At 41.2% G+C, this 13,101-nt stretch overlaps 1 protein-coding gene across 3 annotated transcripts in view; it reads right to left on the bottom strand.

Moving 5' to 3' along the window:
- The window catches only part of foxj3 (forkhead box J3), a 75,857-nt gene that overhangs the window by 14,832 nt on the left and 47,924 nt on the right, over positions 1 to 13,101 (bottom strand). For 2 of the 3 annotated variants that reach the window (XM_039797720.1, XM_039797718.1), the window contains exons 3-4: positions 9,428 to 9,463; positions 1,669 to 1,743 (exon numbers count right to left, since the gene is read on the bottom strand). In XM_039797720.1, the coding sequence (XP_039653654.1) occupies positions 1,669 to 1,743; positions 9,428 to 9,463 (111 nt within the window). The remainder of the gene's footprint in view (positions 1 to 1,668; positions 1,744 to 9,427; positions 9,464 to 13,101) is intronic. The other variant, XM_039797719.1, reaches the window with a different exon arrangement.

The raw sequence follows: 13,101 nt of genomic DNA on the forward strand, positions 1-13,101 counted from the left end.
AACATTAAGTCAACCCTCATGGGAGAGGAGTTTCTGCATTTCCCTACACCCACCCCAAGAGAGATGGCAGGAAAACATATAAAGACTCAGTAAATTATTCACAACTATTTTGCAATATACTGTAGAAATGCCTAGCAAAGTGTGCCCGTGGAGTCTGGGGCAAAGCCACAATATGCTCTGCAGCCATAAAACAAAGGATGCTGTAAAGATTTATTTATTATAAAAAAAAGAAAGAAAAAAAAGATCCTGATAAGAGATGTACTCTACCTGCTCTCTTCCCATAAATGACGCCGCTCATTTTCATACATCAACATACATTTTGTCATCTAGTTCCCCTTTTGTGTGTAAACATAGGAAGGACAAACACAACAAGTATACTGGTTATCCTGGCAACTCCAGACTGAGTTATGAGACCAATTAATTTAAGGATTTTTAACGGTAGCCTTCAGAGGCTGCATTTCTACCTTCAAGGTAGACAGGGTGTGTGTATGTACAATACCAACTGTCATCTCTAACACAATCTCGGGAAAAAAAAAAAGAGTCAGGCAGAGAGCGACATGACTCTCCTATCTCATCCAACCAGCAGTTCTCATATTCCTGCCACATTACAATATTGATGCAACATATCAAGAGCGGCTAGCGCCTCTTTGAAGTTGTCTTCGGGGGGGGAAGGGAGTGAGGAAAATTCCAAATTAAACATTAAGGATGCGAGCATGTTGGCCATGCATTTGGAATGGGATCCATACAGCAATAGATTATTTTGTATTTAGTGGAGCAGCTCCCAGGAGTGTCAATATCAGAGGATTACAGCAAAACATGAAATTAGCATTCAGTCCCCATCCTCTACACAGCTAGGCGTAGCTCTTCATGCATGTGTTGTTGTGTACGTGCGTGAGTGTGTGTAATTATTTTTGTGGTTCCCTAAGCATATGTAGCGTATGCTCTGACAGTGCTGGGATGAAATCTGGGTTAGGCTACATATGGTTAGACCTATGCACGCCATCAGATTAATAGGCCTATAGGCTTCTTCTTCATGAACTACTCAGTGGACCAGGGTACACTACTTATAAGGTTGATGTCGCTACAGATAGTGATGTAAATCGACCTGAAAAAGCAACTTTCGGTGGTCCTACTGAGATTCAAATGTCAAATTAACATGTTGGACTATATGTCCTTTAACAAACAAGAAAAAAGGGAGATGAGCAGAGAGCAAAATAAGGTCTGATTTTTTCCTGAGTAGGTTCAGGTTCACCTTAAATAAATACTTCAGGGATGCAATATTCTGGAAATGACCTGACTTCTACCCTGTTACGGCCCCATCTCTACCAGTCTTTGACTTTTTTTTCCCCATCAACAACATCTGCTGTCTGTGCTGGTCCAACAAACTAGTCTCCCCTTACATTTGAAATGCAATTCTGTGGGGGTGGGACGGTCATAATAGATTACAAGCATACCATGCATTTCCAGACTGTCAGAGTCCTGGCAGCCATTCAAAGGTAACATTTTTCTACCAGAGATAGCATGATACACACCAAAATAAACGTAACAGTGGATTCTGTCAGCTGACAAACTAAACTAAACATATTCTTCTATTTGTAGTTTTTTTTCTCTTCATAATTACATATATTCTTCTGAGTTTATAATCAAATTCATGTTTAAAAGTCTCACCTTTCCTGGGTCATCTTTGGAGCGAGGCACTTTGAGAAAACACTTGTTCAATGACAGATTGTGCCGTATTGAGTTCTGTGGGGGAGAACAGACAGAAAGAGAAAGGTGGCGAGGTGAGTTAACACATATCAAAAATCAGATTACACAAACAAGTCTGTAGTACTTGAGTGTGGAGAACATCGCTGCCAGCAGCAACAAGGGTAAACAACTTGCTGGCATGTATCATTTAGGTTCAGTCGGAGCTCCTGTCATCGAGGTCAGCTCGTTACAGTGGCGTGAGATCTGGCCTGCAACTGTGTCCAGATTTCACTTCTCACACATATACACAGGAGCTCAATCTGTGTACAAAGCCACCAGGAAGCAATATCTTTCATCAATGTCCAACAAACTGCATTCTGGTTGCACAACATATCGAGTTCCTTGGGTGCCAAAAATAGGAGCCAGAAGGAATCCCACACTGGGATGGTTGCTGATACCAGGGACTGATATTAATTAATGCTCCAGCGAGCTCCTGTGTGGGCAGGAAATAAATTATGTAGATCATTCTGAAAGTTAACTCATTATAGTGTTACAAGCTACTCCACAGCAGTGAAGAGGGAGGTTCATCCAGCTGCCTGATTGGGGAGGCGAGGTGGGCTGAAGTAGCCACAAGGGCTGGAGAGCGATGCTCCAGGTCTGGGTTAACCAGCTACAGCAAGGCCCTCAGGACCAGCTGGAGGCAGGCCAGCTGAGGGCTTACAAAAACCAATGGATGAACACGTTTCTCCACTCCACTTTATGGAGTGGTATTGACAGATGGCCGCACTAAAAAGCTGTAGGATTCTCTGATGAGTTTAACGGATGCAGAAAATAAGTAGAGAGGCACAGAGAGAGAGACCCCCAAGTACAAAAAAATGGGAGCTGCTTATTCAACAGTATAAGCAATTATACCACAGGAGGGATGATAATGGCAGCCTCGTTGTAATACTGTCAATCTCTCTGGTTAAATCACTTTGAAATGCCAATGCAATCCAAAAGTAGTCTAACACCGTTCTCCAACAGATAATATAGAGGGGAAGACTGGCGCCATAGTAAAAAAAAAAAAAAATCCTGTTCTTGTGCCAGAAGGGAACATTTTCTGAATGTGAAACTCAACTCAAAATCTATCTTTTGAGTATCAAACAATCCTCCCCGTAGGCTTGAAAGAAGGTTGCAAAAAGTATGCAGTATGATTTTTCACAAAGAATTCATGTTACACAAATGGATGCCCCAAAATCTGTTCACAACATCGGCTCTCTGTTGCAGCTCGCATCAAGTTCAAGTTTTAAGACTCTGGGGCTAGCCTGCAGAGCAGCGAAGGGAACTGGTCCTTCAAACCATGGCCTAGCCCTGCAATCACAGCCCTTACTCTACTGCAGGCTGAAAACCCAACTTTTCAGACTACACCTTGACACATTGGCTAGCACTCACTTATTGTCCTAAGTACCTGTACCGTAGCACTGAACATGTGTTTAGTTTGTTTAATAGTAGGGGTGGGAATCACCAGAGGCCTCACGATACGATATCATCACGATACTTATGTCACAATACCATATTATTGCAATTTTAAACATATTGCAATATTCTGCGATATATTGCAATTTATTACCTTTTTTCCAACTTCAAATTTTTCCAAGTTTCAAATTATGTACCCAAAATAAAACATCTGTTTTATCTAAAAAGATACATTTCTCTGTTTGTTCATCTCACTTCAATGTTATTGATGCAAAATGGGATTGTCAAGCAGACAAACGGACCAACACATATATAATAAAAGATCGATACTTGGCGTTTGTGTATCGATACAGTATTGCCACGGAAATATATTGCGATACTGTACTGTATAAATTTTTTCCCCCTCCCCTGTTTAATAGGGTTGCATTTAAAATGTTTGATGATATCTAACTCTTGCTCCCATCAAGGTTGAATTTATTGTATGAAATTTATTGTAAGTCGCTTTGGACAAAAATGACCTACAAAAATGAAGGCAGGGTTTTCCCTACCATTATACAGTTGAACTGTTTGTCATTACTCATTTGTGAATAAATGTAATTCATGAAACATTTAAAAGTTTTCTTAATCTGCTTTTTTTAATTTACAGAAAATGATTTTACTTGGCAAACATAGCCAGAAGAATAAAATGTTTAGACCAAGGGTGTGATGTGTAAATAATCAAATAATTATTTCACTATAGTAAGTTTTGTCTTCAAGCTTTTTAGGCGTTATCTATAGTAATAATAAAGGTCCAAGATGATGTGAAATTGAATAGTGTTAAGTCAGAAAGTCTTCAAATGTTCTTGGGGGAGCATAAGTAGCTTTTCTTTCTGTGTGTTTGTAACATGCTGAGCATGAGAATGGGCAGCAGAGAAGTGGATTATGCTGTAGGACATTTTGACACTTTTTGTCTCACTACCATTGTAATTCAGTATAAATGACACAGATTCAAGATAACCATAGCATCTGTTTGATACTCAAAAGATTTTTGGGTGGAGTACCCACACACCTGAACTTTGGAAATTGAATCCATACAGACAAAGACAACAGCACAAAATATAATAGACAGGGGTAATAAGAGACACATATTCTTACAAGTCGTGTACAAGCAGGCTGTTGTACGCCTACACACAAGATTGTCAGGAATCAAAATAAAATTGACACAAAACAGAAGATTCTCACATTTAAAATGTGTGTAGTCTATCTTACCAGCAATTGTTTTTATTATCAATAAATCTGTCAATTATTTTTCAATTAACTGATTAATCGTTTAGTCTACGACATGTCAAAAGAGGGAAAAATGCCCATCACAAGTTTGGAGAGCACGTTATGTGAACTAGAGATATTCAATTCAAAACTATTAAAGAAACTATTAAAGAAAAGTAGCAAATCTTCAAATTCATCTTCATATTTGCTTGAAAATGCAATTATTATTGGATTATAAATAAATATATTTTCTGTCGATTGACTAATTGATTCATTGACCAATTGTTTTAGCTCTAGTTTTACTTTATTTTAAGTTTTACAACGGCCACACAAAACATTATCTACCATTACAGCCTCTGTTACATACCAGAATACATTTATGGAAAGGTCTCAAACCACAATATATTTTGGTAACACTGCTATCGGATCTTCTAAACTAGATATGGAAGCACTCAGGCTTGTACTGCGATCAGAACTTTATGTGGTCTGAATGTAATCCAGCCACATGATAAAACCACTTTCCCTCCAAGTGAGAATGTGCAATGCTGTGACGCAGAAAACTCTAATCTTTAGAATCGCATCTGAAAAAGTCACATAGACCTGACACATAAATCTAAATGCTATAAGACAGGCAAAGTAATGGTGATCTGGTGGCCCTTGGAGTAACGGACCTTCTGATGGACCCCAACGTTGAGTACACAGACATGACTAAAGATCCTGCCCACTCTGCCCGCTCACAGATGCTCTTCCTCATCCTAAGCCGAGCCTGACTCCTTTACACAGAACGCAGTGACAGCACCATTACACAGGCCTTGTGCTTTTAGCCACACTCGGTCCCTTGCCTTAGTTTGTCACAGTTCAACTTTACATGTAGTTCAGTTGAATAAAACAATGTGAACGCAGAATGTGATCATGCATAGCGGATGGTGACAAACAGACAGGAGGCTCTCAATTTAGCCAGCTACTATGCTACTTTAAAACCCTGAGACATGTCCAACAGGGTTGTGTCTGAGCGGGAGGGTCTGTGATGCAAGCTGTACAATGCCATGCACACTTAAGTACTTAAAACCATTTTCCCTTCACAGTCTCTAAGTGTGTGTGCCACTTGATGCCAGGCGGCCAGAAGCAGCTGAACTTGCACAGAGAGGTGGCTCTATCCATTAAGGACCTTCTGCTGGGCCTAAATCATTGATACAGTCAAGCAGCCAAGGCCTGCCGCTACATTAGAAGTTTACTTTTTAATGAACTCTGCCTGCCTGCTTTTTTCTACTCCTGACAGGCCCTGTGCCCGCAACATCCCATATTGTGTCAGACAAACTTTTTCCACTGCTTTAGACACATTTGTAGTGTGAAACTAGCAGGCTGTGGGTCATTTGTAGGCGAAGAGATGAACCCGAACAAAAGGGGACTTTAAAATATTACAATAGCAGCACGGGAAGAAAAAGAAAACATGGTGACAGCGACAGTCGCTGCATTTGATAGATCACAGTGTATTTGCTGAGTAGGAGGGAAAGGGGAGAGCAAGACAACGATAGGCTGATGAAAAATTAAGGCCAATTACTGCTGCACATATAAACAATATGTCAGCATTTGAGCAGCAGCTCCTTAGATTTATAACCTAAGTCTGTGTGAGTACAAAGTATTTGCTTTGGGAGAGTAGGCTTTAAGTTGCATATTAGGGTATAAGTGGATCTACAGTACAGAGGGAAGCGAAGTAGGTGGAAGAGGTCAGAGGGTGTGAACAGTGATACACAAACTGAGTCAGACAAAGCTCACTGCAGGGGTCCTGCCCAAGTGCTGCCCAGCATCTACCTGCAACCCCCACAGAGCTCCTCATAGCCAAACTCTGCGCAAGCCTGTGTGTGTGTGTGTGTGTGTGTGTGTGTGTGTGTGTGTGGGATGCTTCCTACACACCTAAAAAAAAAAAAAAAACTCACACACACACTGGTACGTGTCTCCTAACAAATGGCGGTGATTTAACACACCAGGACAGCAGTGGAGGCGTAAGCAGCTCCGCCCCCCACCCCCCCTGCTGAGGAGCGCTGCAGCTCAGCAGAAGGGCCGCCAGGGGAAAGTAGGTCAGGCTGACCTCTGTGCTCGGCGTGTCAAACGTTCAGAGTGAGCTAAAGGGACAGGCCATGTCAGAGCCCTGCTCCTCACAGCTGGGGAGGAGGAGGCACCCTGTGCACACCGTCAGGGACCCAAGGGAGCGAACTCGGCATGCTGGGACAGACACACGTATGCACACATAACGGTTATGACATAGGGATGAACACCAGCAACCGAGGGAGAGGAAGAGTCACACAGTGGTCCAACGTGAATAAATCAATGCCCCTGTAGGTTGCTGGCTTTCCCACATTCATCCATCTTCCTGCAACTTTATGCCTCTAGTGTGCGGGGGCTCTAACCAACCAACACATGGCCCACTCTTATATTTACCACCACTAACACAAACAACAAGAGGCAGTTGTGAGTTTACTTGAAACATTCCAACTGAGAGTCTGAGATGACCTAGAGGTGCTCTTAAAGTGTTAAGATTCAACTCTAAATAGAGGGGAACTTAAATGCTGCTGGATTTGCCATCTTTGTGAAGTGTTCTACCTAGCATTGCAGTGTGTTCAAAAAAAGGCAGTGGTGAACGGTGTCAGGAAGCAGCGGTCAAACATTACAGTGATCTCCGCTGCAGGAGCTGCTCATAAGGCTAATATTCTAACTACAAACTATTCCTGAGTTTAATTTACATTTCCAATAAAGAACCGGTCTAGGGAGTACAGACTCAAGCTCAGTGTGGTAAGGCAAGGTTAGTTTAGGTGACATTATGTCAATCTGTTGGATGGATGAATGGTGAGACAGAGTGAAAGAACTTGCCATTGAGTGGGAAAGTGAATGAATGAGTATGTAAAATAGCCAAACAAATGGAAAGAAAGACATTTCACACACACACACACACACACACACACACACACACACACACACACACACACACACACACACACACACACACACACACACACACACACACACACACACACACACACACACACACACACACACGTATTTTTAGGCCTTTGTTATTTTATATGTACCCTGTGACATGCCCACCAACACAGAACATACTCCTCAGCCTCGGGGATCTGCACCGAGGCCACGGAATGTAGCACCTTCGCTGTCTATTTGTAGTGGGTGTGGGAAGGCATGTGGGATGCCACTGCATGCGCTCAGCAAGGCACCGCTTTTAAAAAAAGGTTTTATTAGACACACATACACACAGGGAGAGATAGGTGAGTTCGTACAGGTGCAATCACTGGATAATTTAATCCTGTTAGCTGTGAGAAGACTGGTGACCCTAAAGGCCATTAGAACGAGGCCCTTTTGACTGAAAGCTTGCTGTGTGATGACAAAGTAGTGCCGGATACTGCATTCACTTTATGAACACTTAAAACCTCCGTCACCTCTTGTTTTACCACACACATTCACATGTACATGAAAATCGTGAGAAAGTAGGTGGGTTTCCCTGTGTTTCAATGACAAAAATAATAACATTAAGCACATAAAGAAAGGCCTTTTTAAATTCTATTTAGTGCTACTTAAGCATTATTGTAAGTCTGACAACACTCACCGCAAAGCTGTCTCACATCTAGTAAAGCTACCAAGAGACCCAAAGCCCACACACAAATTCCAATGGAGTGAACTATAATGATTTTCAACTTTTTTTTTTAACCATCTTCAAAGGCGTTTGATCAGCCTCCCTTGGCATCTCCAGTAGTAGTAATGTGTTGGCATGGTTTTAAACCCCATAGACTCTGATCTTTACTGACCTGTATGTAGTTTTAATAAAACATAAACAGTTTACTTGCCTGCCGCAGAAAAATAAGTGCCAAGGTGAAATCTGTCATAAATATAATATCCTGCTATTCCGTGCTAGGAGAGCTCTATGTCCATAATGCAAATACGAAAATAAAATGAGCAATCAAGAAAAATCTAAATGATTGCTAACTTTTGCTATCTAGACCCAGGTCATCTGGTGTAGCACAGTGAGGTATTATAGTAATTAAAACTGAACAGCCATTTGCGCAGAAGGAGATGACACTTCAGGGAAATTGTACCCCCCCCCAGCCCTCCCCCAATCGACTGTGCATTTGCCTAAATTAAACCCATTTCTCATTGGCAGGCTCATGTAATGAGGGCAATACATGCAAGAAAGAAATTAGCTTGATAAATGATAACATGTTGTGTGGACTCAAAAATAACATGTTATCAGGAGAAGAGAGAACAGTGACAGGAGCCCAAAAAAACTTTCAGAACATTTGCAAAAGTGAAATGCTTGGACTTTATTATTAAAGGTTTTTTAAAGAGCTATAATTAAAGAAAATAAATACAAGGAACAAAGACAAAAATAATACACGCTTGTCAAGGTTTGCCTGCCACAACAGGGGAGCCAATTGAGATGACAACTGAGGTCACTGGTTTGTATCAGCTTCCACAGGTGTATTGTTTCCAGAGGCCGGCTCCATACATTCAAACTGCAGGAATGGCAAAGAGGATAGACAGGGGAGGCTGTAGGTACTAAATGTGCTTCATCAGTGGAAGAAAGCCACCTTAGACATTCATTATAAATACAAGCAAGCTAAAAGACGTCTACAGCAACACTAGACTACCTCTGATAACTACAGATTATTAGACCATGCTGTCTACATATTAACTACAGCCAGGTACACATTAACCAAAGAAATCTCCATAAAGTAAAGTACAGTAGATTTTGAGCTTACCTGCATATTCTGATACCAAAAAAACAAAGCAAACTGACTATATCTGCCAAGTAATTTTGCTGAAGGGTAATCCAGGGATGCTGCATCCTATACAGCTCAGACAATAGACTGAGCCAAAACAAAATCCCTATAGTTCTCTAGTGGCATAAACGAAGTTTATGAATGCTGCACCAAGGATGTTCCCTTTTTAACCGAATAGTGGGGTTAGAGACCAAAAGCTCCAATATAAATGTTCTGAACTCAATCTCACGCAGGCACATTCCCTTCCCTACCTGCTTTGTTGCTGTAAGGCCAAGCTTGGAATGGACCTGCAGAAATTCAAGGAAAAAAACATCTTCTGCGTTATTTTGTAGGTGCACTGGAGGTTACAGCCTCGACTTGAATGCTACGTTTGGAATTTGAGCATTCCCCTTATAAATTGGGAGGCGGTCACTGCAGATTTGAAAAGATGTGGGGGAAAAATTCACTTAATGCAACACTGAATGGCAGGTCACACTACAACAAAAGCCCTGAGCCACTCATATGAGCCCTATTTGAGCACAGTCCTTCAGAGAACTGTTGGTCGGTCTCCTTTTGCCGATATTTGTGCCTCTCCCACTCTGTCTCACTCTCTCGCTCAGAGCCAAACCGCACACAAACCACTTTGTACAACCTCTGGTGTTGCTACACTATTGCACGGTGCAGCATTATTCCATTAAGTGGATTATTTCAGAACATCTCTGACCTTCAACAGGGTTGTCACTGGCGATGAACCAAGAAGAATTGAAGAGAAATGATGATGGGCACAGACCTCTATGGAAGTTGGCAGAATTAAGTGATAGACAGTAAACCAGTCAATACAACACAGGCTGGAACAAAAAGGTAGAGACAAGGCAAGATTAAAATCAAGTCTAGGGAATACAAAAAACTGTGCAACATCCACTAGAGAAAATCAAGAATCAGCCCAGTGTGATGTCTGGGATGGGGTCAAATGGGCCCATTAGTACTTTTCTAGAGGGCCACGAATGCTAAAAATATTAAAATTACATGACAAGTGACAAACATTAAATTAGACGCATAACTTAATGTCTAATGTAGCTCAAATTTTATGGATAACAGCTACATTACTGCAAATCTTAGGTCCATGGCATGAAAATTTCACTATGACGTTTTTGTAACATTAATATGAGTTCGCCCCAACCTGCCTATGGTCCCCCAGTGGCTAGAAATGGCGATAGGTGTAAACCAAGCCCTGGGTATCCTGCTCTGCCTTTGAGAAAATGAAAGCTCAGATGGGCCGATCTGGAATCTTGCTCCTTACGAGGTCATAGGGAGCAAGGTTACCTCCCCTTTCTCTGCTTTGCCCGCCCAGAGAATTTGGCCCACCCATGAGAGAGAGAGAGAGACATCATGGCTTTCAAACGAGCAAAGTGGCAGTTGGTCAAGGCCACATCCCCACTCTCAACCTTGCCGCCCCTCTCTCCTCCTAAATAGATAGCTTGTTTCCACGGAATTTTAAAAACAGACACAGAAATGGCACATCCTAAGGAAAGCTGATTGTGGGACTGGCTCTAGTGGCTGTAATTCTGCACCAAGGCTGAATTTCAGAAAAGAGACTTCAGATACAGTATTAGGGGACCACTAAGGCCTATATAAAAGCCTCCAAAAAGCAGCATGTCATGGGACCTTTAAAATGCTTATCATTAAATACATTCAAATGTAGAATTATATTTAATGGTAACTGCTTTGTCTTCTGGTAATTGGTGGTAAGTCACGACATGGGATATCATCTCAATGATCCTGTTAACAGCTCCACAGCCTCTACGTTAGCTGCTGATGAGCTAACGTTAGTTTACAAACCATCTTGGCTGAGCATACAGACACCAGTTTGCAATGCACATTTATAATTAACAAACAGTTTTCTGTACAGTTTGGCAAACACACACACACACACACAATACATGTTGATACAGCTTTAAAGTCTAAAAATGAGGAGCTTGCAAAAAAACACATGCACAGTGATTCTTGATTTTATGGGGGATGAGTAGGAACAGGTTGTAGTGATGGGACATTTTAGGTTTTAAGGGGGTTATAGTCGGAATTAGAGCTGGGCAATATATCGATGTTATATCGATATCGTGATATGAGACTAGATATCGTCTTAGATTTTGGATATCATAATATGGTGTAAGTGTTGTCTTTTCCTGGTTTTAAAGGCTGCATTACAGTAAAGTTATGTCATTTTCTGAACTTACCAGACTGTTGGTCATTATATCCACAATACTGATGATTATTTATCAAAAATCTCATTGTATAAATATTTTGTGAAAGCACCAATAGTCAACACTACAATATCGTTGAGGTATCGATAGAGGTATTTGGTCAAAAATATAGTGATATTTTATTTTCTCCATATCGCCCAGCCCTAGTCGCAATAGCGCACTCTGGTTCAAACTCAGTCTATCTATTCTTATGCACTCAGCGCCTAAGGTCATCACAAGTTATATCAGCCTTGAGGATCAAAATAATTGACAGATACTCAAATGGGGAAAAAGACGTAGCACATACTGTGTGCTTGGTCACTCGAGACAAACCGTGAAACTGGCACAGTACAGGCTGACAATATCAGCAAAGAAGCCGCCTTGCACAGTGCTGTAAATTGAGTATGGTTGTCTGAGCGACGCAGGCTTGCACTTTTCTTCTGTGCTACAGTACACAGGGCTCTTTTTCTCTCCCTTACTCCTCCGCTGCATAGGCAGCACAAGGCCATGAAAGATTGGAGGCAAAGTGACGTCCTCCGGTTTATCCTCCCTGAAAGCCTTCGCATGCTCTCAGTTCCACATGAGGGATCTGATGAAAGCCGTTTGTCAGTGTGCCACTTAATTATCAGCCAGAAGAAGAGCCTCTGATGCTATCCTCTGACAATGGCTCACAGCAGCCTGCTGACTACAGTGCCCACTAACAATGAAGAACTGACTGCAGCTACAAATGGTGACGGGGTAGTGCCAACTGTCCACTTAAGAGTAAGACAAATTAAGTAACAGCACAGGAAGCCTTTTGTGTGCTTCTTCCATGTATATTCTTTTCTTTGTAGGCTTAAGTAGAAAGAACCAAATTTTACATTTTTATACCAAGACCATAAAATGTGATGTTTAAAGAACAAAATGCAAAACAGAACAGAAGTCCTACTAAAAACACTTTATATCGAACAGAGGGAAAACGGAGACGTTTTGACCTTTTATTTTTCCTGCATGTCTACACAAACATTATAGAGCTAATGCTGCTGCTCACTATGCATGCTACTATCAGACTGCAAATAAATAAAAACAGTCACATGCAATCCTTAACCTTCTATCTTTGCATAGTCATATCCTTGTGACTGACTGTTGAGAAACAAATGGTGACTAGGGATGTAATGATGCACAGTGAATCCTTTAAAAATCAATTTAACCAGTTGAGATCAAAAAAATTATCGTGATGCAATTTTTAAACAGCCTAGGGCGTGACGCTAGTTAACATACCGCAGGTAACTTTAGCCTGCCGTTAGCTAGTAATGTTAGCTGGCTTCAACACGGATAAAATACTAACAGCTAAACGGTGTAAAGTATGACTGTATTTCACTGGAAAGGATTCCAACACCGGGACATACCACAGTCTGCAGCTAAAGACACAAAGGAAACTAGCTGCACTTTAAGACAGCATGGACACTGCTTAATGGCAAATGACTGGTGAAAAAAAGTTGTTTTAAGTTATTGTGATTACATTTTAAATAAATAATTTAAATTTGACCATATGGTAAATGGCCTTAATGTCGATATTGTAAAAGAAACTCTAGCATCAGAATCTCAACTCAAAATGGTTGGGCAGTCAGTAGCAAAAGTGAAGATCTGCTAGAGAAAGGGCTTTATTTTCTTATTCAGTTGTGTTCTTGTCATGCAACTCACTCTTACATTTAATACACTCGGCT

The sequence above is a fragment of the Perca fluviatilis genome, chromosome 4, assembly GCF_010015445.1.
Source record: "Perca fluviatilis chromosome 4, GENO_Pfluv_1.0, whole genome shotgun sequence".
Lineage (NCBI taxonomy): Eukaryota > Metazoa > Chordata > Actinopteri > Perciformes > Percidae > Perca > Perca fluviatilis.